This window comes from Helicoverpa zea, chromosome 5 (assembly GCF_022581195.2).
Source record: "Helicoverpa zea isolate HzStark_Cry1AcR chromosome 5, ilHelZeax1.1, whole genome shotgun sequence".
NCBI classification, from domain to species: domain Eukaryota; kingdom Metazoa; phylum Arthropoda; class Insecta; order Lepidoptera; family Noctuidae; genus Helicoverpa; species Helicoverpa zea.
The window spans coordinates 1634338-1655239 of NC_061456.1; the positions used below are offsets into that span (position 1 = coordinate 1634338).

Consider the following 20902-nt stretch of genomic DNA (forward strand, 5'->3'; position numbering starts at 1 on the left):
GAAGTTATGGAAGTGGTTAAAACATCTTTTGAGATACATAAAAGGAACTCTTAAATTAAAGCTCACCTATGTGAAATGTGATTACAAACAACTGATGGCAGGGTATGCAGATTCTGATTGGTTGAGGCGACGTTATTGACCGCATAAGTACAACAGATCACATATTTAAAGTGTTTGATAATTGTACAATTTCGTGGAATACACGGAAACAAAATAGTCGCCGGTTCCTCAACAGAAGCTGAATATATGCTTATTTGAAGCTATAAGAGAAGCTATTTGGATAAAATCATTATAACATAGTTCTATTCTGATAAAACAGACAATGATGATATATGAAGTTAATAACAGTTGTATTAGCATCGCTAATAATCCTACAAATCACAAACGATATTGTGACGAATTTAGTTAAGTTTTTATGTGTTGATTTGTGTGATGTGATGTGATGTGTTATTTATGTGTTTTTAGTTTAGTTTAGAATTAATAAGAACCCATCTGCCGCATTAGGCACGTCCTGTAAGGGTAGATGTAAGGTTGTATATGTAAATAAATAAGTAAATGTAATAACAAAATACCAGACAACCAGGCAACAGTCTGGAACTGAATGACATGAGGTTTAAAACTCATATATAAAAAGCCACACTTTTTAAGAAAGCATATTATAAGTTAGAACATTAAGTTCAAGATAAAAATGCTTAGAAATGTGGTGGTCCTGCTCCATAGGACATAACAATATCTAATTAATAACCAAATTAAAATTTTACCAGCTAGTAAAATTGTATTTTTCCTTTGACTATTTGTCTGGTGACAAAATATGTACATATAAAAGTATTAATTAATGTAAAATATGTGAATGTTTATACTTATTACAAGATAAGTTACAAAGTACATTAAAAGATTCATATCATGTTTAATAATTATTCTTATAAATGGTATTTGACTCATGCATTTTCGTGAAACATGAAAATTTGAAGCATGAAGCATTTTAATGGTAATTTAATTCTCATATGTTTTTGTTTGTGATTCTACATGACCTTCGCATGCTGTTATTGTATGTATCAATACATATAAACTGTAATACCATACTATGTATTTAAAAAAAAAAAAAAAGTAACCATGGAGTTACTTGCCTGTTCTTCTCCATAGGAAGCTACTGTTGGAATGAGCAACTAGAATCAAACTTATTTATGTTTTTGACTTTCATAAGTGCTTGTTATGGTCTAAATGAAGTAAATGTTTTGACTTTGACTTATGATGCAAAGTTTTTAGAATTAAGTTGAACTTAATGTAAATTTTTGAATAATTTCAGTTCAATGATTTTATTTAGAATGCTATTATGTTTATAATCTAAGCTGTTGATCAAAGTTGTTGTAATTTGATATGCAGCAGGTACTATTTATGACTGTATAAAGTGTATGTAAATATTGCATATTGTCCTATACTGCAATGTACAAATTGTATTGTATACTTTATATATCAAACAATGTTTAAGGTTCTTCTAACCTACAGACAGACATGTGTTGCTGGGGAGTTTGTTGCGCCACTTCTTCTTCCCAGTAAAAACACATAGGAAGTGGTGAAAGGTGGGCGTTTTGGGGACTGTCTTTTATAAATTCCTGACGTTCAAAAGGTGCTGTTTTGCAGCCAAGTTTGGGTAAACGATTTTTGACTTATGATTGTATAAAATGCTTGTACATTTGAGGGGGGCTGTTGGAATATACGCACGATGTACGTATAATACCTCCTTTACAAATATCCAAGATTATATAAAGCATACCTACTTCAATCATTCGTCAAACATTCAATCATTCAATGTTCACTTTAATCGTACGTTCTTACATTCGAAATATAACAGTCGTTCAGCATACATGTGTTTTCTTTGTCTCACCTGCACCCATATCCAACAAAAACTCATAAAAGCCAGTGTACGTGTAACTCTCTACTTTAAAATTACAAACAGTCGGCCAAGTTTTAGAAAACTCATCCCTGTGCTGAACACCGAGTTGTAAAGACAAGATATGACAAGTCAAAGGTTTTTATTTCATAAAGACCTGTTACAGGTGATTAAGAAACTAGTTGTGAATGCTGTGTAGCGGAAGTGGTAAAGGTTATGTGCAAGTGAGCTTGGTAAAGTAGGTTTTCATTTTCTTTTCTGCCTCTTAGATTATTTTACAAGATTTTACAAAAAAAATTTATTGACAAATCGTGGAGATACAGAAGAAAGGATATTATGGTTCATAGTAGACTCTTAATGTACAGTAAAAGTAATAATGACGTATTCTAATGACGCCTACAAAATTCATATACCTACACATTACTGTCAAACTGAAAAAAATATCTATGTTCATAAAACCTACGCTCAGAGTTGAAATTATTATTGCTAACACTTCCAGCTTCACGAGATCATTGAACAAAGCATTTGTAGCTCTTCGCGTGCAAAACTAAAGTTTGTCGTGCTACAACGAAACGGAAGATGAGCAAATAATAGTGGGTGTATGTGAATTTTATTCATAAACTGTTCGTGATAGTTGTGTTCATAATAATTGTGCACATCCTTGTCTGACTTGTGCAACATATCACGTAGAAGTAAGGAAAGTTTACTTCATTTAACAATTTTGTTTAGTGTTGCAGTAGGGATCATTTGTGTTTTAGAGGTTCTTATTAGATATGATGTCCTCCTAGCCGATTATCGGCTATGGCGGCTGTTCCCATGTAAGGAGATTAGCCAACTGCGCAGGACATATTATAGGTGCACTCACTATTCTTTCATTCTCATAGCCTGATGGGACGGCAATCCGACACGACCGGAGAGAGATCAGGACCGACATTTACCTGCTCTCCGATGCATGGGTGTATTAATCACCAACTTCCAGGCACCGGGCTGCTTTGTAAAAGTTGTTAGATATAGCAATAGCATTTTGGCTGGTTAGTTATTTTCACAACGCTGACAAAGTCGATATGATTCGAAAGGATGCTACTTGCGAGATGACGGCAGATAGAAGAGTGTGGAAGGAGAAAGCATGCTGCGCCGACGCTAAATAAAATTGGGATAAGGGCTGGAGATTGATGATGATGACAAATACTTATACTTATAATAATGAGATAAGTCTATATCTGTACTTAATATTATAAAAGCTGAAAAGTTTAAACTATAACTAAAAAGAGAAAACTATCAAAACATGAGCAACAACAAACTAAAGAAAATAAAATCGTTAGAAAGCAGTTATTTAAACGGGAAAACTTTTATAATGCAGTAAAGTGTGGGCTAAATTGAAAAACAGCACATAAAAACTGGATTCCTTCGGCCGTCGTCATTACCATTTATATAGGGGAACTTGAGCGTCTAGTAACTTATAGGGAAACTTGCTAATACATAGATTATAAGCGAGGACTGTGCGATTTACATAATGCCTCTAGTGTTTACTGGTGGATCGAGGGCCCGATTCTCCTAATTTTACTTAAGCGACATACGATTCACATTCGACTGAGATCCAATCACGACTCGAGGCGTATGTAGCATTCCGCTGCTTTTTCTTTGAAATAAACATTTTTATCCTTTTCTGTTATTCAATAATGAATCATTTTGTCTGCAAATGATTTACGATATGATTGTAGAGCAATCTACCGTATAGGCCAAAATCACCTAAATAGCAGACCAATCGCAAACCAATCGAATGTCGTTGGTGTACGATTGGTCTTATATTAGTAGCAGTATGCCCGATATGGTTAAAACTGCTATTGCTATTCAATTTCTATTCAATTTTGACATTACCTATTAATATAGGAGAATCGGGCCCCAGGTATGATATCGGTCCTGAACCTAAGTGATGGCTTGTGGTGACGTTATTATTTGAGAAAAGAACATGTGCATGATTATTATGTACATTTTGACGATTCCAAGCCGTATCAGATTTTTGCAGGATGCAGTTTAATGACAATATTTCACATGACATGTGTTCATATCGAATGCACTTATGGGCACAAAACATGTCATATAAGTTATAGTGAAAACTTTAAACAGTCTTTTGGATCCAGTATTTTTATTCGGTACTTGATAAATGATCTGATAAAAAATTCAACAAAACAATGGGTTTCATTGACTCAAAAAGTCTAACAAAGAACTTGATGAATTACCAACAATAATTAAAGGGTTACAAATAGCTTTCAACAGAAAATTTATACAGTTTTAACGCCGTATCAATGGTGGTGCGAAACGCGATCATTCCTTCGAAGCACTCCGTTTATCAAGAGCTAAGAGAATTTAAACTACAGGACACGACGTTACCGAGCCTTCCTCTCTACAGAAGATACGAAAATACCGGTTAGACTCGTCGTGTATCCATGGGTGTACAAGACTAAGACACTTTCCGTCGTACCATAAAAACTTTTAAACGTTTCTTGAACACTTGTCTAAAAAAATACAAATTATGACGTTGAAATAAAGTCCGTTTTGCAGCCACAATTTTTTTGACAAGAGTTCAACAGATGTTTAAGTTTTTCTAGTAAGGCTGTTACTGATCAAAAATGCATTAACCAGCTATCACTATTTCTTGAGTTTTCGTCTAGAGATTTGTGGTCATGACGGTTCCAGTTGATAAAATGCGCTAAGATCGACCAATGGAAATGCGAACACTGTCTCTATTCCGACCTTCTTCGCGTGCTGCACGAAACATAGCGTGACGTATCTCTTGTTCCCCGTTTTCCAACAAGCGTCACTGTGCATAGTTTTCCTTCAGCAGGGATAAGCACAAATGACACAGAGACTCCTGTGTGTAAGATTTAAGATATGAGGAAGAATCGAAAGTAATACAGTGATGCACAATGCCTTAATAATTCTATTTTGTGATATAATAATGGCTGCGGTCGGAAATTCGCGAAAGCATAAAGAGTTGTTTATTTCTGTTGACAGCTAGATAAAATTGCTTGCGGAAAATACCAGCTTTGTCGGTTTACTTATATTAGGTTACATTTTCTCTAAATCTAGCGAGTAAAGACTAGGATATTTTTTTAACAAAGGTATTGCGTATTCGAATAATTCGTAAGTACCTAATCACAATTACTTTACGGGCAGGGTTTTGTAGCCCTATAAGGGAGTATTCCAAGGAATCGTCATTGCAGACACCCGAATAACATGTTTGTACGTAAAGTGAGTTCTCGATCTGAATCTGTGGATTCATGTAAATGTTGTTACTTAACGTGAAGTGTCAGATAATCTGAGCCAATGATTTTCTAAGAATTCTGAGGGGACGGCGCGTACGCAGTCCCCACTACCAAAAATTACGCATCCGAGTTATCCACATTAGGGATAATCGCAGGGGTCAACCTATCCGCAGTGCAATGGATAGACCTCGCCCTGGGGGAACCGCCTTCTTGATCACGGTATCCCCTATGCCAGGTAAGTATGAGTTCACTACAGTACGGCGCGAGGGTCGTTCGACCGCGGAGAATCTTAACACCGCGATTCAGAAACGTGACGTCATTGCACAGCGCCATCTAGTTAGAAATTCTGAACTGACATCAGAGCTTACAGAATGCTTTTTCAGTATTTCATATTACGCTTACCAAACGGTATTCCCAAACAAAATTAGGATTTTAATAAACTTATAAGAATACATTTTCGGGACAAATAATGTAATTTCTCATCGATTTCAAGTTTTCGAAAATAGCAATGTTCTTCAAAAAGCACAGCAGCAGGCAAAGGGTTAACTCACATAAATATTATTTCCTGCTGAACTGGAGCAATATCGTTGGCAATTTGCTTATTTATTCGTTTATTTAATTCCATTTTTAATCAATTATTTGAGTTGTAAAAATGACAATATTTTTTATAATTACCTACTTTCTACTTTTTTTTATACCATTTAGAATACTCGTGTCGCTCCCTTTAATTTTAGATATATTATGTATATAGCATAGCAAAAACAGGAAAAAAATATATTAATCATCTCTTACTCGAGATACGTATTGTTTTTGTAAGCGTCGCATATTTAAATTCAAATTCAAATAAGATTTAAATTCAAATAAGAACACACATTCTTAACTGTCGTAATCAATCCGGTATTTTCGAAAATAATATCAAGTGCTCATACACGATACGCCTTAGGTAAAACTACTCGGCAGATGGATGCTGTCGTTTTGACTTTTACTTATAAAACCAGAACCCTAGACAGAATGCACAAGTGAGTTATTTAGTTTTCCTACACAAATAAATTATTTTGGCATCAAGTGTGTACCGTGTGACCAACAGTGGCTTTGCATTTACTTATATAGTAGGTATTTTATTTTTCAAAGCGCCACCTGTCAGCCGTTATGAGAACTTCCAATACCTAAACAATCTTCGCTTGCTTCGAGCGTTAACCCTAAAATGCCGAGTAATAAAGGCTCCAATACGTACATAAAGTGAGCGCACTTTGGTCTGTCCACAGCCCGATAGATGTCTCTGTGTGTATCTGAAGATGGCAATCTGAATTTATACAAATAAAACCTAATTTATTGGGTGAATAAGTAAAATACACACAATATGTACCTATCAGTCATTTTTAGATGTGAAACTAAGCAGACGTGTTTTTTGTATCGTATTTATAAAATGTTAATTAATTAAATAATTGCCATTAATTTCATAAAGATTATCTGCGCCGTCAGGTATTTGTATAAGTGTGTCGCGAGTGATTAGGTAACTACCAACTAGCCTATTGTGCAAGATGACCTTGTAAACAATTAAATTGTGCTCGTGTTAGATATGTCTCAGCCAGGATCTAGTCCTTTTGGCCGGAGTCAGCTAGTACAGCGAAGCCCACCGCCGACCCCAAACAAAGAACCAAGTCCTCCATCATCCAAGGAGAATGAATTACCGAAGGAAGTCATCTCCACGCCTGATATTCAGACATGGATGGTATCCATAGATACAATCCTGGACGAAGTGTGTGCTATAGTTTCGGAGGGAAAAATGAACTCTGAGCAGAAGCTCCGAGTATCCAACCTTTGCCGGAGGGTATCAAAGGGGACATCTCAGATGGCCGTCTTATACCAATCTTTAAAGCAGAAAACCATCCAGGCATACAGCACCATCCAGCACTTACAGGCACACCAGAACGTTTCGGACTCTCTTCAACAGTTTAAAGAGGTCGTTGAAACAAAACTGAAACCAGAGACCACATATGCCAGCATGGTGAAAAAAGGTAGCGCTAACTTTATTCGCCCAGCAAATCTGAGTACTGTTGCTATATATCCTTCAGATAAGACCAAAACAAGCGACGATACCAAAACTCTTCTACAAAAAATCATCTCCCCGGAAGAACTAAAGCTGCATGTCCGTGGTCTGAGAAAAGTCAGAAATGGGGGTATCATTATTAGCACAGACAGTAAAGGCGACATTGATAAACTGAAGAAATCAGAGCAACTAGTTTCATCGGGTCTCACAGTTGAAGAACCAGCCAAACGTCGGCCCAGAATTGCTATTATTGGTGTCCCCGTGGCCCTCACCGAAAAGGAAGTTTTTGATTGTATATACGAACAAAACATCTCTGATAAGGTGCCGGAAACTAATCGTGAGTCCTTTCAAAATACCATAAAATTGAGCCATAGATCAGGTAAGAAAAACCTTCCTACATGTAACTACATACTGGAAGTACCCGCTAGCATTAGAAAAATGCTGATAAATCAAGGCCGAATTTTCATTAACTGGACTTCATGCCCTGTGAAGGACTTCACGATAGTCACCAGGTGCTTCAACTGTCAGCAGTTTGGACACGCAGCCAAGTTTTGCCGAGAAACTAGTCCTACATGTAACCACTGCGGAGAAGCCGGTCACTCCTCCAAGGAATGTGGAAATAAAGCTGCTCCCTCACAATGCGCGACGTGTAAAAGATTCAAAAGGAATTCTGATCATCCCACTGGTGATGTAAGTTGCCCGGCCCGCAAATATGCAGAAGACAGATACATAAACTCAATTGATTATGAAGGCGCCTAAGAGCGTCACCGTTTAAACTAATAAGTAAGCACTTTAGCAGTAGGATATTTTTTAAATGATAAATCAACTAAATTGTGATTTAGACAGTTTCTCTGTGTCTGACGTTAAAATCTGTAATGTTGAGGAGTGCAAAAATCTGATTCCTGTTGGAGAGGAAACTTTAACGCTACTTACACAAAACATCCGTAGCATTAACAGAAACTTTAATGGTTTTGAAGTCTTGCTACAGAACCTTGACGTTAGTTGTGATATCATCATTCTAACAGAATGCTGGTTGTCGAAACAAACAGTAAATTTACCGCCGCTTGAGGGGTTTTATTCTCATAAAACTGCAAGAAACATCAACCAAAATGATGGTTTGGTAGTGTACATAAAAAACGATTTGAAAACAGTGGTAGAAGAACCTATTTTCCAGGACAGCAACTGCTTATTGATTAAAATTATTCCAGACACAGTAGTAATGTCAATATATAGACCCCCTTCTCAAAATATTGATAGTTTTTTAGACTCGCTCAATATGAATTTAAATAAAATATCATCATTTAAGAATATTATACTTGTTGGTGACATAAACATTAATATTGCTTCCGGGAAAACCAATACCCATGCTCATAACTATTTAAATATTTGTGCGTTTCATGGACTTTTACCCGCTCATTACCATTCTACGCACCAGTCCGGCTCATGTTTAGATCATATCATTATAAAATCCAAGCAACCAACCCTCACTTTTGTCACTAACTCGTCACTTACGGACCACCAAGCTGTTTTACTAACATTGCAAATATTAGCACCGAGAAAAAACTGCCTGCGCAGCTTTACTAAAGTAAACATGAGAAACCTTGAGAATGACATACGCGAAATAAATTTTGACCCAGTTTATAATTCAAACGACGCAAATATTTCTTTAAAGTACTTTATACAGTCGCTACAACATGCAATAAATAAAAACACTTTCACTAAAACAATTCCTAGAAAATATCAAAGCATTAAACCTTGGATCACACCGGGTCTCGTTAGATGTATAAGACACAGAGACAAATTACTCTTAAAATCGAAGCTTGCACCTGACAATGAAATTCTCTCGGTTTCATATAAAAGATACAGAAACTTCTGTAACAATCTCTTGAAAAAAATTAAAAAGCAATATGATCAGAGTGAGTTGCAAAAGGCAGGTAAAAATAGTAAGCTTGTGTGGAAATTCATAAAAACTAACACTTTTAGACTAACAAAACCTGAACCCCCGCTTGATTTACTATCACCCGAGAGCAATACATCCGAAGCAATGAACAAAATCAATAATTATTTCGTTAACGTTGGTAAAAACTTATCAGACAAAATTTTGAATACTAGTCGCCCTCACCAAACTTCAACTGTAACAACGCCTTCGCTAAAATCTTTTGTTTTGTTAGATACCGACGTTAATGAGGTATTACGCTGTATAACCGAGCTTAAGGATGCATGTGCTATCGGCTGGGATAACATCCCTAATCACATACTTAAACGTTTTAAACATGTATTTGCCCCTCCATTAACATATATTTTTCAGTTATGTTTATCAAAAGGTGTATTTCCGGAATTACTTAAAAAAGCAGTAGTCACCCCCGTATTTAAATCTGGAGACAAGCAATCTGTTAATAACTATAGACCCATTTCAGTCCTAACAGGTCTCTCAAAAATTTTAGAAAAGATCATAAACACACGATTGATAAAGTACCTCGAAGACAACAAATTGCTTGCAGACAGTCAATTCGGTTTTAGGCCCAAAAGATCAACTAGCCAAGCAGTCCACCGATTGACCAATTATATTAGTACGAATATAGATAATGGTATGCCCACTCTCGTGATCTTTTTAGACCTTGCTAAGGCATTTGATACCATTTCTTGTTCTATATTATTACAGAAGCTGGAAAACATTGGAATACGAGGTACACAACTTCAACTTTTTGCTAATTACCTTAGCGGTCGATATCAATGTGTGAAAATTGGTCAATTCATAAGTCCTGAACAAAAAAATACTGATTACGGAATTCCGCAAGGAAGCATCTTGGGCCCCAGTTTGTTCCTAATCTATATAAATGACCTCTGCAGCTTGCCACTCAAAAATGGTGTCATCCTATCATACGCCGATGACACGGCTCTACTGTTCTCAGCGAAATCACGATCGGAGGTTTATAATCATGCCCAGAATGGTTTTAATATGGTTTCTAACTGGCTTTATAACAATCTTTTAACGTTAAATTTAGATAAAACAAAACATATTTTATTTACGATTAGAAATAATAACATTCCGCTTACTAACTTCAACATTATTGCACATAATTGTAGAACATACGCTGACAACGCATGCACTTGTTACACTTTAGCTAAAGCTGATCATATGAAATACCTCGGCGTGACGATTGACACAAATCTAAATTTCCGTAAACATATCGATTTACTGTGTACGCGAGTACGCAAATTAATCTATGTTTTTAAGAATTTACGTGATATAGCCGATTTTAAATTAATTAGACAGGTCTATTTAGCTTTGTGTCAATCCATTATTACGTACTGTATAACTTCATGGGGTGGCGCTGCAAAAACAATTTTATTGCCTTTAGAACGTGCTCAAAGAGCAATCTTAAAGGTCGCTACCTTTCGTCCTTTTAGATTTCCCACTCAACAGCTTTACGCGGCATGTAAGGTACTAACAGTGCGACAGTTAGCCATTCTAAACATAGTATTGCATCAACACACTGAACTTCCTTATGACCGAACACCTTCAGATAAGAGGAGAAAAGACTTCGTTTGTATGAAGACGCAAACCAAACGTGTTTTTGCAAATAGATTCTACGTGTTTTTAGGACCCTACCTATATAACAAGCTAAACAAATTACTTAAGATCTATAATTTAAATTATAAAATATGTAATACTACTCTATCAGAATATTTGGCGGAACTTAATTACGGAGACACAGAAAAATTGCTAGAAATTTTAGTATGAATTTAACATTAGTGCATAATAGTTTAATTGTTTCCTGTACTCGTTTATTTAATTAAGTATTTATTATCTTAATTAATCGTAAGTTTGCTTAGTTTTTTTTAATCGACTAAGTTATAAATAGCACATAACATAAATATCTACCCCTTGTAACTTTAATGAAGTGATGGCCTGAAACACAGGTTTGTATAAACCTACATCAGGCAGGTCGCAACATACTACATTTGAAATCCTAGTATAAACATCGTATACCTGTAATTTATTTAAATTAGTCATACAATTGTATTAATTATAAGCTGTAATTTAACCTTTATATAAGAATATACTATGTACCAACTTTCTGTACTATATAAGAAAATTCTGTGTAAATAATGTTTTACGTAATAAATTTTTATTATTATTTTATTATTTTTATTATATGATAGCAAATTAGCAGAAATGCTTAACTAAACAAATGGGACTCAATTAAATAAAAAAATAGCCTTAATCATTTATGGCAAAAAATCTAATAATTAATTAAATAATTAATTGAGTGAATTAGTAGTAAGGTGGCCATTAACAAAATTGCTTAACTTAAACAGGGATTTTTATGAAGCACACACGTGTTACGATTATCTTGAATAAAATAAAATGAATATATAAACAAATTACCAACGATATTGCTCCAGTTCGGCAGAAAATAATATTTTTGTGAGTTAACCCTTTGACTGCCGTTGTGCATTTTGAAGCACATTGCTATTTTCGAAAACTTGAAATCAATGACAAATTATATTATTTATCCCGTAAACGTATTCTTTGATTATATACTAAGTTTATTAAAATACTTATTTATGTTTGGGAATACCGTACCGTTTGGTAAGCGTAATATGAAAATTATGAAATACTGAAAAGCCATTCTGTAAGCTCTGATGTCAGTTCAGAATTTCTAACTAGATGGCGCTGTGCAATGACGTCACGTTTCTGAATCGCGGTGTTAAGATTCTCCGCGGTCGAACGACCCTCGCGCCGTACTGTAGCGAACTCATACTTACCTGGCATAGGGGATACCGTGATCAAGAAGGCGGTTCCCCCAGGTAGGGACACGGTATCGAAACAAAAGTATCGATATCGTACTCATGAGTAGAATCGATAACAAAGTATCGTACTCATTAAAGTATCGAAACAAAAGTATCGATACTTCAAGGTATCGAGTACTTTTTTAGATCAACATTTTCTAGGTCAATATCAGTTAGTAAATAATGTCAGTTTTACTTCAGTTCAGCAGGACATAAAAAACAAATGGTATTGGTACACATATTTAATAGAATAATAGAAAAATGGAATGAATGAAACAAATCGAAAATGTAGCAAAAGGAAACAATATTAAGTTATTTGAGGTATACTCAAAACTAGCAGTGTCCCACAGTTTCACCCACGTAGTAGATTAAAGATCCCATTCCTCCTCCGTAAAGTCACTTAAAAATAGAAGTTTGTTGAGCCTTTTTAGAGATAAGCGGTTTCGATTTTTTGCGATGGTACTTCCTGCTTTAGAAAATAATCGTTCTGAAGGTACTGACGTCGCAGGGATTGATATATATTCTCGTGTCAATTTATATAGATAATTTTGGGAATACTACTTTCATATCTTCCTATTGTTTAAAGGGATCTACTGAAAGTGGTGAAACCTGTACCGATAAGTAGTAGTGAGCTAGAAAGCGCTGTTAAATTAAATTCTTCATTCGATACGATACCTGGGAAAAAGTACTTATTGAGTAAAAGTATCGAATGCAAAGTATCGAGTACAAAAGTATCGGTATCGAACTGGAATGTACTCGATACCACAAGGCATCGATACTTTTTTCGTGTCCCTACCCCCAGGGCGAGGTCTATCCATTGCACTGCGGATAGGTTGACCCCTGCGATTATCCCTAATGTGGATAACTCGGATGCGTAATTTTTGGTAGTGGGGACTGCGTACGCGCCGTCCCCTCGGAATTCCTAGAAAAGATTCAAACAGTTGTATAAAGAGGAAAGAGCATTATAATCAGCATAACGCTCAATTTTCCTCGTCTTGTGCACAGCGGCAGTAAAAGGGTTAACGTAGTTGACAAAAATATTATTTTCTCCTTGGCTAAAAAAATACCTACCCAAAGATTATTACCAGTCCATTTTATTAAAGTCGATAATTTATTAAAACATCAAGAAGCCATTTCTCCACCACGCGAAGATAGATTGGTAGAAAACGCATATAAAGGCAGTAAGTCCACCGTTGTACATTGTGCAAAACGTATTAATAAATAAATAAATAATAAACCACTTTTGCCTATAAAAATCGATAACTTACTTTAAATGGAATGCTGGCAAGCGGTGTAACAAGTTTTTCTATACAAAACGTTTTGGTAACTTGTGAATAATGAGCGACTAACAATGGCTAATTTTGTATTTAGTATATATGACTTAAAACAGCACCTGTCAGACTTTATAGAGACTTACATACCAACAAAAACTTCGCTCGCATCGTGCATAACCCTAAAATGTTGCCAACAAAACCAGCTCAAAATCCTGTGCGTGAGTTTAGTTCAGTTGATATCCCGACAAATGGCTCTGGGAGTACCTTGAGATGACAATTTAATTTTGTACAACAAATAAAATGGTTGTTTAATGTAAATAGTAAGTAACATAATCTTCCAGTCTGTCCAGTGTTGTAATAATGGACTTTGCGATACGTTTATTGAACCTATAGTATTTAACCAAGCCTCATCATTGTTATGACTCATTTACAAAATGAATCAAGATAATCGAGATGAAATGACTATCTGAAGTATCCGACGTTAATAACATCACGTTTGAAAATGTACAAGGAAATCTGAGGGGACGGCGCGTACGCAGTCCCCACTACCAAAAATTACGCATCCGAGTTATCCACATTAGGGATAATCGCAGGGGTCAACCTATCCGCAGTGCAATGGATAGATCTCGCCCTGGGGGAACCGCCTTCTTGATCACGGTATCCCCTATGCCAGGTAAGTATGAGTTCACTACAGTACGGCGCGAGGGTCGTTCGACCGCGGAGAATCTTAACACCGCGATTCAGAAACGTGACGTCATTGCACAGTGACATCTAGTGAGCTAGTTCTGAACTGCCGTCAGAGCTTACAGAATGCTTTTTCAGGATTTCATATTTTGCTGTTTATTGGCAGATAATTACGAAAAATTGTAAACAGATAGATGCAAGATTTGAGACATATCATTGAACAGTTTTATGTGAAATTTGGGCTGCATTGGAAGGGTATTTTTTTGACGCTTTTTGTATCGAATGTGTGAAGTCTGTGTGTATATCAGTCTTAATTGAGAGTCTAGTCTAATGAGTAATTACTAAAATCCTGTAAATTACAGATTTAACAAATTTCACTAACGGCCTTTTAATTAAATTATAGTCCACGTAGCGTGTCAAATCACATCGAATTAAAAGCGGCCGTAATTACGATGATTACATTGTCCCGCATAATGTACGGATAAGTTAATAATTAGTTAATTAAATATAGGAATTTGTTGTCTTCCGTGGTCAGATGATAGATGTTTTTGAAACAGGATGAGTCTATCAAGGTACAGTTACGAGACGAATTAAAATAAAAGTTGTCCTTTTTACAAATCGGTTAAAAGTATTGTTTGTTTTGAACATTTGGTGTTATATAGGAACCGACGAGATTTTTACGAGGCAGTATCGTAGAATAACGGCAGATCTTTAATAATGCTTTCAGTTTTAACCTTAACTTTTACCTTACTAGTCTACCTTTATAATTAAGTAAGTTAACGTGGTGTTTTTCTTTCAGCACCTAAATTTCCTATACACACCTTTTTTACGGGAAATCATCAAATGACCCATCTCGCTGTGGGTTAACAGCGTGAGAGAGCGTCAGAACTGGCTAAAACCCATCATGTTCCTTCTTAAACTCCTTATGTACCAGGGCCGCGGTAACACTTTCGAACAATCCCGCAGCCCCAGCAGGTTGCATAGACACCTCACACCTGCATTGTATTCACAAGTAAATAAGGGTATTATTAACACTAACGTCTCCCCTTATGTAACTCGATAGCCGACCGATCCTCCGAGGTTAGTATTAAAATGTATCGTTATAAACAATTTGATCCGAGGGGTCTTGTGTTGCACGTCCCTACTTGCAGCATCCGGTGAGATGTGCATGTTTAATATTGGATTAAATGTCTGTATGTGTATCGAATTTAAATATTTCTAAAAACCTAAAAAGCGGCCCGCTTAAAGTTATAAGCCATCCTTTTTAGTACAAGATCGAGTCTTTACTTTGTTTCTGTTTTGCAGGCTCCAGCTGTTCTTTTGCTTTGAACAACATTTCGAAAAGTAGGAACCACCTCTTTCGAGAAGAAAAACAGTAACGGTTGCGTGTTTTCTGACTTCTATTACCTCTATGCCTTCTGGTCTGATCAGTTCATCCTTAACTATGTCAATTCTTCTTAGAACGAAGTCTATTGCCCTTTAACCACTTTTTGAGGAAACCCTTTATCTTATCAAATCTTACAATAAGCATTAAGGTAAAAACATTGAATGTGTAATAAGGTCAGTATTCACATTAGCACTACTTATCAGTGAAAAGATTAGGCTATCACAAATGTGAATATCCTAGCATTTACAAAGATAACGGCTGTTAGTTGTTACAAGTTCAATGTGACCATATAAAGTTACGAAATTACTTGAAATATGAACGATTAAATGATGTCTTTCTTGTTGAAATCCCAATATTGCATGAGATCACAAGGTAGCTGTCAACCTAATGGTAAAGAGACTCGTTGCTACTGAAAAATACAGTCGGGAAATGCGAAAAGCCACTGATCATCAGGTAATCATACTTAACAAAGCAAAGGTCACTGCACAATGCAGAATTTAAAACCTGTAAAAAAAAAAAAAGAAAACTGCCAGGATTTCTCCATTGAGTCCTAATCCAACCTTTTCCCACTCCATAACCTTTTCAAGACTAGCACAAACTGGCCACTTACCACCTCAGTAGAATTCCGACCAAAACAATCTAGATAGTGTTGTTTAGCAAAACAGAGTCGGTAGCGGTCACTATGCCGATGCATTATTCAATTAGGCTGATAACACTTAAGATGATTACTGGTAATAAAATTGTAATGTCTTGTTTCCGAGACGTGCGCGTGGGCTTGCGGCCACTGCAGTGTGACCCGGTGGGGAAAGTTCTTTTGATACTTGTAGAATAAGATTATACAGGACTAGGTGGAAAGGTGCTGAAAATTGTTTCAAGGAATTGTTTTTAGAAGAAAAATCTATGATATAGCGAAGGTTTACAACCTTCTTTTACATGGGTCATGCAACTAATGCAAAATTAATGCTACGGTATTGAAAATAATGCTTTCTTTTCTTACGCTAGTTCAAACTATTTCAATGTTAAAATATCCAGATCCTCCCATCTGCCTTCTCTAATCGACAACACGAAACATGAAATGAAAATTAAGCATGCGAAACAGCTGGTGTTACTAATGATAGCAATACTTAGAGACCTCAAAGGCCTGCTTTTATATTTAACAATGAAAGACTAACTGATGAAAAAGTTGTAGGTACTGCGTACCTTATCCGTAGTCAGTTCACAAAGTAGATCAACACCAGTAACTACCAAGGAAAAGGGTAAAAAAGCTGATGATAATGATGATTAGAAGTGACACTTTAGATAATTGAAAGAAATGTGCTGTTCAAAATAACATTACAACCCAGTAAGTTAGACATCAACAATTATGTCCTAAATTAAGTAGCTTCGTTACCCCCACAAACAAGTTCACCAGTGACTATTCCGAGAAAATCTCGGAGCGACGGATATCTGCCATTTTATTTGTTCATAAGTCTCATTTGGCAAAATTGGATGACACACTCTGTGCGTAATTCGAAAAGAGTTGGGAGGTGCCTCTAACCCGTCAGTGCTTACTAGTGTTACTCGCGTGATTTTTTTACTCTCCGTGGTGCAATCGACCGATGCGCCTTTTTAATTTCGCAATGTTAACGTTCGCTGTTCGATAAAGTTGCAATATAACATTATTTAGTGGCGCAACAAATTGTATAGGTAAGGAAAAAGATTACGCGGACATTTCATTTGGATTCGTAATTGTTTTAAATCGTTGTTTACCTACGTGAGGTCATCGCGGTTACCGATACCTTCTGTTTTCCCCACAGTAACACAAATTTAGTGATACTAGGGTATAGACACATAATATGCAAGTATGTTCTAGCCTAACTGCCTCGTTGGTCTAGCTGTCGCAAGTGCGGCTGCTGAGCACGAGGTCTCGAGTTCGATTCCCGAGTCGGGCCGAAATCGCTTTGTGGGTTTTAGAAGACTTTCACATAGCAGCCCGGAGCCTGGAAGGTGGTGATTGATACACCCGTGCATCGGAGAGCACGTAAATGTCGGTCCTGCGCCTGATCTCTTTCCGGTCGTGTCGGATTGCCGTCCCATCGGGCTATGAGAGTTAAGGAATAGTGAGTGCACCTGTGTCTGCGCAAATGCTCGTGCACTATAATATGTCCTGCGCAGTTGGCTAATCTCCTTACATGAGAACAGCCGCCGTAGCCGATAATCGGCTAGGAGAACATCATGCAAGTATTGAAATTAGTTCAATACCTAGATTTTTTGACATGACTTTATTACAATGTTAAATTGATATAGACCAAGGAATGAACCTACCCTACAAAATTAATAGGAAGTAGGAGGGACCCCTTAAATAATCACCTAGGGCGTTAATTCCGCCACCCCAACAAAACCAATTTGTCTATCAATTAAAATTGGTGAAAAAAATACTATTGTCAATGAGGGATCCTTTTATCTGTCCAACGGTTAAGTGTCGGAGTTTAATAAACTGTTTAATTAAGAGAGCGTTAGCGACGCTGGGTTAGGTTAGGGCGCAGTGCGAGTTGCGCGCGCGTCCCGGCACCATGCTGGTGTTAGCGCTCCTCCTGGCGGCGTGTGCGCAAGCCCACGCGCGGAACTTCAACATCACCTACCTCGACGTGCCCCCCATTGTAAGCCCCGGGACAATGGAAGTCGTACTCGAATGCCGATACGACGGCAACTTCACCATCCTCAGCTGGTTCAAAGGTGCCCACGAGTTCTTCAGATATCGTCCCGGAGCAGCCCCCAGCACTCGCTCCTTCCCCATCCTCGGCGTGGGGACAGTGGAGATGTTGATGTGTGGTCCTGTAGCCTGCCAGCTGAAGCTAGGAGCGCTGACTGAGGACGCTACCGGTGTCTACAGGTGTGACATAGAACGAGACGTGCCTCCGTACAAGTTCGCGACCAGAACTGCATACATGGATGTTACCGGCCATGAGCACCGGAAGCCACTGATCGAAGGTCTAGCCAAAGAATACAAAGAAGGAGAAATGATACAAGCGTACTGCAAAGGAGGTCCCGATTCTGAACTCCGTTGGTACGTGAACGGTTATGAACTGGACAAGTTGAGGGGTTCGCCGCATTTTAAGCTGGAAAGCGGTCGTCATCTGTTTATTGGTATTCCTCCGAGGGTGACGATCCAATGTGCAGAGTTTCGGTACGGGACGATCTACAGCTCGAGGGAAACGAATGCTCTCTGGAACGAAGTTGAACAGATGCGCAGGGAGCCTCCGAAAGTCGAAAGTGCTTCTAACGTAATCACAGGCCGCTTGGGTTTGCTCAGCATATTTTTATGTTTGTTAGATATCATTATGCATATTTATCTGTAACGTTGACGACTATGTTCCTCTATTTTTATAAGTTTATTCCAGTGCAAATATTGATTGATTACCTATTATTTTCCATGTGCATGGGTTAAATAAATAGATAAAATATTGTTATTTAATGTCGTTTTATTTTTTAATTGTTTTTAATGGAAATATCGCAGGCACTAACTTAGAAATCTTATATAAATAACTACTTACTTGCCTACTCTTAACAATTGATTTGAAATTGATTCACAATATATTATGATGATTAACCCGCTTATTTGTCGAAACACACTTACTAGTAAAAGTGAGCAAGAACCAGGCAGCTTTATCAGTTTCTTTAATAAACAGAATATACATAGCAAAAGCTATATACTTCTCTCACGAGCAATTGCCTTCTCTGGGGCGCATAAGTTGTCTAAAGTTGAGTTTAACTGCGTACAAGTACGAAAACTGTCTGACACAGCATAGGCATTAAGGCAGATCAGACTTTTTTCCCAAAAATTCTGATCATTGCATTCAATTACGTTTGTCATAATTATACTTAGGTTACCTACTTATTTACTTTTCCTTCTCAGAAATTAGAGTCCAGTTATTAGTTCTGTATATCCTAAAAATGCTAATAAAGAATGAGTATTGAGTAAAACTAAACCTAACTAAGATTACCTATAAGTTACTGTTTACAAGGAAATGCTGGATACAAGACTTGGATAGCTTCCTCGCGGACTGGCTACATAAAACGACCGATGGAGATACATGGAAGACTCGGGGGAAAACCTTTGCCTAGCGGTGGGACATTGTAGGATCAATAAAAAAATACTCAAAGTCAAATAATGTTATGTATTTCATTTAGACCTTTACAAGCACTTATGAACGTCAAAAATAAATATTTTGATTGTAAGTATGTAGTTGTTCACTTTTAGTTTAGCTCTGCTTTCATGATAGTCCTTGACTGGGCTTTGCGATGAAGACAGGGGCTCATGCTGCCTACACTATTTATTTCTCAGGGGGCCTGAACTTAGCACATTAGGTATACCTACCCACTATATTTTCAAAACTAAGTTTTTTTTTCAGTCGCTCATTAAATTGTGAGCTATAGGCGAAAGTTTAATTAAATCTTTTCTTCTTCATCAGCATAGCCTTTTCCAAACAATGTTCGGCTTCCAGTCCAAATCCACTGTTTTACACGGAGCGACTGCCTGTAACCTGGCCTCAACAACTCATTTACGCGGACAACCCGATAATGATAGCTACTACTAACTTACATACTTAGATACTTTTAGAGATCAGACATTGTTCTATATCATAATTATAATACCTAGGTACTTGTATAGTTACTTCAAGATGTAACATCTTCTAAATGAAGCTACTTCTTTGCCAGTCAATGCAGTTCAAAATACTTACACATAAGAAAATTCTTATCATACCAACCGTACGCCTAGCTTTAACCTTACTGGGTACGTTGGCGTTGACTTCCAGTCATCCAGCCTTACCGTATGCACTAGACTCTACAGGAAGAAAGAAAGAAAAGAAAGAAAAACCATTTATTTAACACACAAATGACGCAGAAAACAAACACACACAAATACAAACAAATAAAACAATGGACAAAACAACAGTGAAACAAAAAAGAAAAGCGCTGCAGCTGCGTCACTTATGCGTGAAAAGGGGCAACGCTCAGCATAATGCTGTGTCTCGCACACGCAGGCACGAGACAACAGCGCTGGTTTTCAGCGCTGACCCAATGTATGTGAGTACCTAAGTACATTTGACTGATTCCAAAAATTGTATCTCTGATTAAAAGGTAACGTTGTCCCCATTAAACAGGTAAAGACCAGGTAGGTGGAGGTGAATTATCTAACTCATAAGGAAAACTCCTGGAAATCAAAAAACACTCTAGAGATATACGGGTGTTGCCCATTTTTAGCCCGTGGCTATTGCCACTTATGATTACCTACTATAAAAAAAGAAAATATTTTCAAAACTATATAATATGGTAAAGTTCCTTTTATTCATAATTCATAAGAGACGATGATTCCATTGCCTAATTGTGTAATTCATATTTTCATTTTTGATTATTTTGTTGTGCAATATATTTTTGTTGACTATAATTTACACAACCTATATAAGAAATATATCTTACAAAAAGTTTCACAACATTTTCACAATGATTATTCTGACGCATTCTGTGTTTTCATTCGATGCTTCTTTGAAATGACGCGGGGTCTTTAAATGT

The 20902-nt window shown here is 36.9% G+C and overlaps 2 protein-coding genes, 1 long non-coding RNA gene, 2 other non-coding genes and 2 pseudogenes across 5 annotated transcripts; 5 read left to right on the plus strand and 2 right to left on the minus strand.

The window, feature by feature from the left end:
- Nucleotides 1–5238: 5238 nt before the first annotated feature.
- Nucleotides 5239–5400, minus strand: LOC124630850. Its single transcript, XR_006984456.1, has one exon. It is a non-coding gene; the product is annotated as a U1 spliceosomal RNA (small nuclear RNA).
- A 1336-nt stretch (nt 5401–6736) lies between these two features.
- Nucleotides 6737–8050, plus strand: LOC124630616. Its single transcript, XM_047164579.1, has one exon. The coding sequence runs from the start codon at nt 6737–6739 to the stop codon at nt 7964–7966; it is 1230 nt and encodes a 409-aa protein (XP_047020535.1). The 3' UTR covers nt 7967–8050.
- Nucleotides 8051–11867: 3817 nt separating this feature from the next.
- LOC124630478 lies at nt 11868–12919 on the plus strand. The gene is made up of 2 exons (XR_006984433.1): nt 11868–12022; nt 12807–12919. It is a non-coding gene; the product is annotated as an uncharacterized LOC124630478 (long non-coding RNA).
- Nucleotides 11973–12094, plus strand: LOC124630853 (annotated as a pseudogene).
- On the plus strand, nt 12764–12918 carry LOC124630852 (annotated as a pseudogene).
- Nucleotides 12920–13797: 878 nt separating the features above from the next.
- Nucleotides 13798–13959, minus strand: LOC124630851. Its single transcript, XR_006984457.1, has one exon. It is a non-coding gene; the product is annotated as a U1 spliceosomal RNA (small nuclear RNA).
- Nucleotides 13960–17603: 3644 nt separating this feature from the next.
- On the plus strand, nt 17604–18798 carry LOC124630407. The gene has a single exon (XM_047164299.1). The coding sequence runs from the start codon at nt 17902–17904 to the stop codon at nt 18685–18687; it is 786 nt and encodes a 261-aa protein (XP_047020255.1). The 5' UTR covers nt 17604–17901; the 3' UTR covers nt 18688–18798.
- The last annotated feature ends 2104 nt before the right edge of the window (nt 18799–20902 follow it).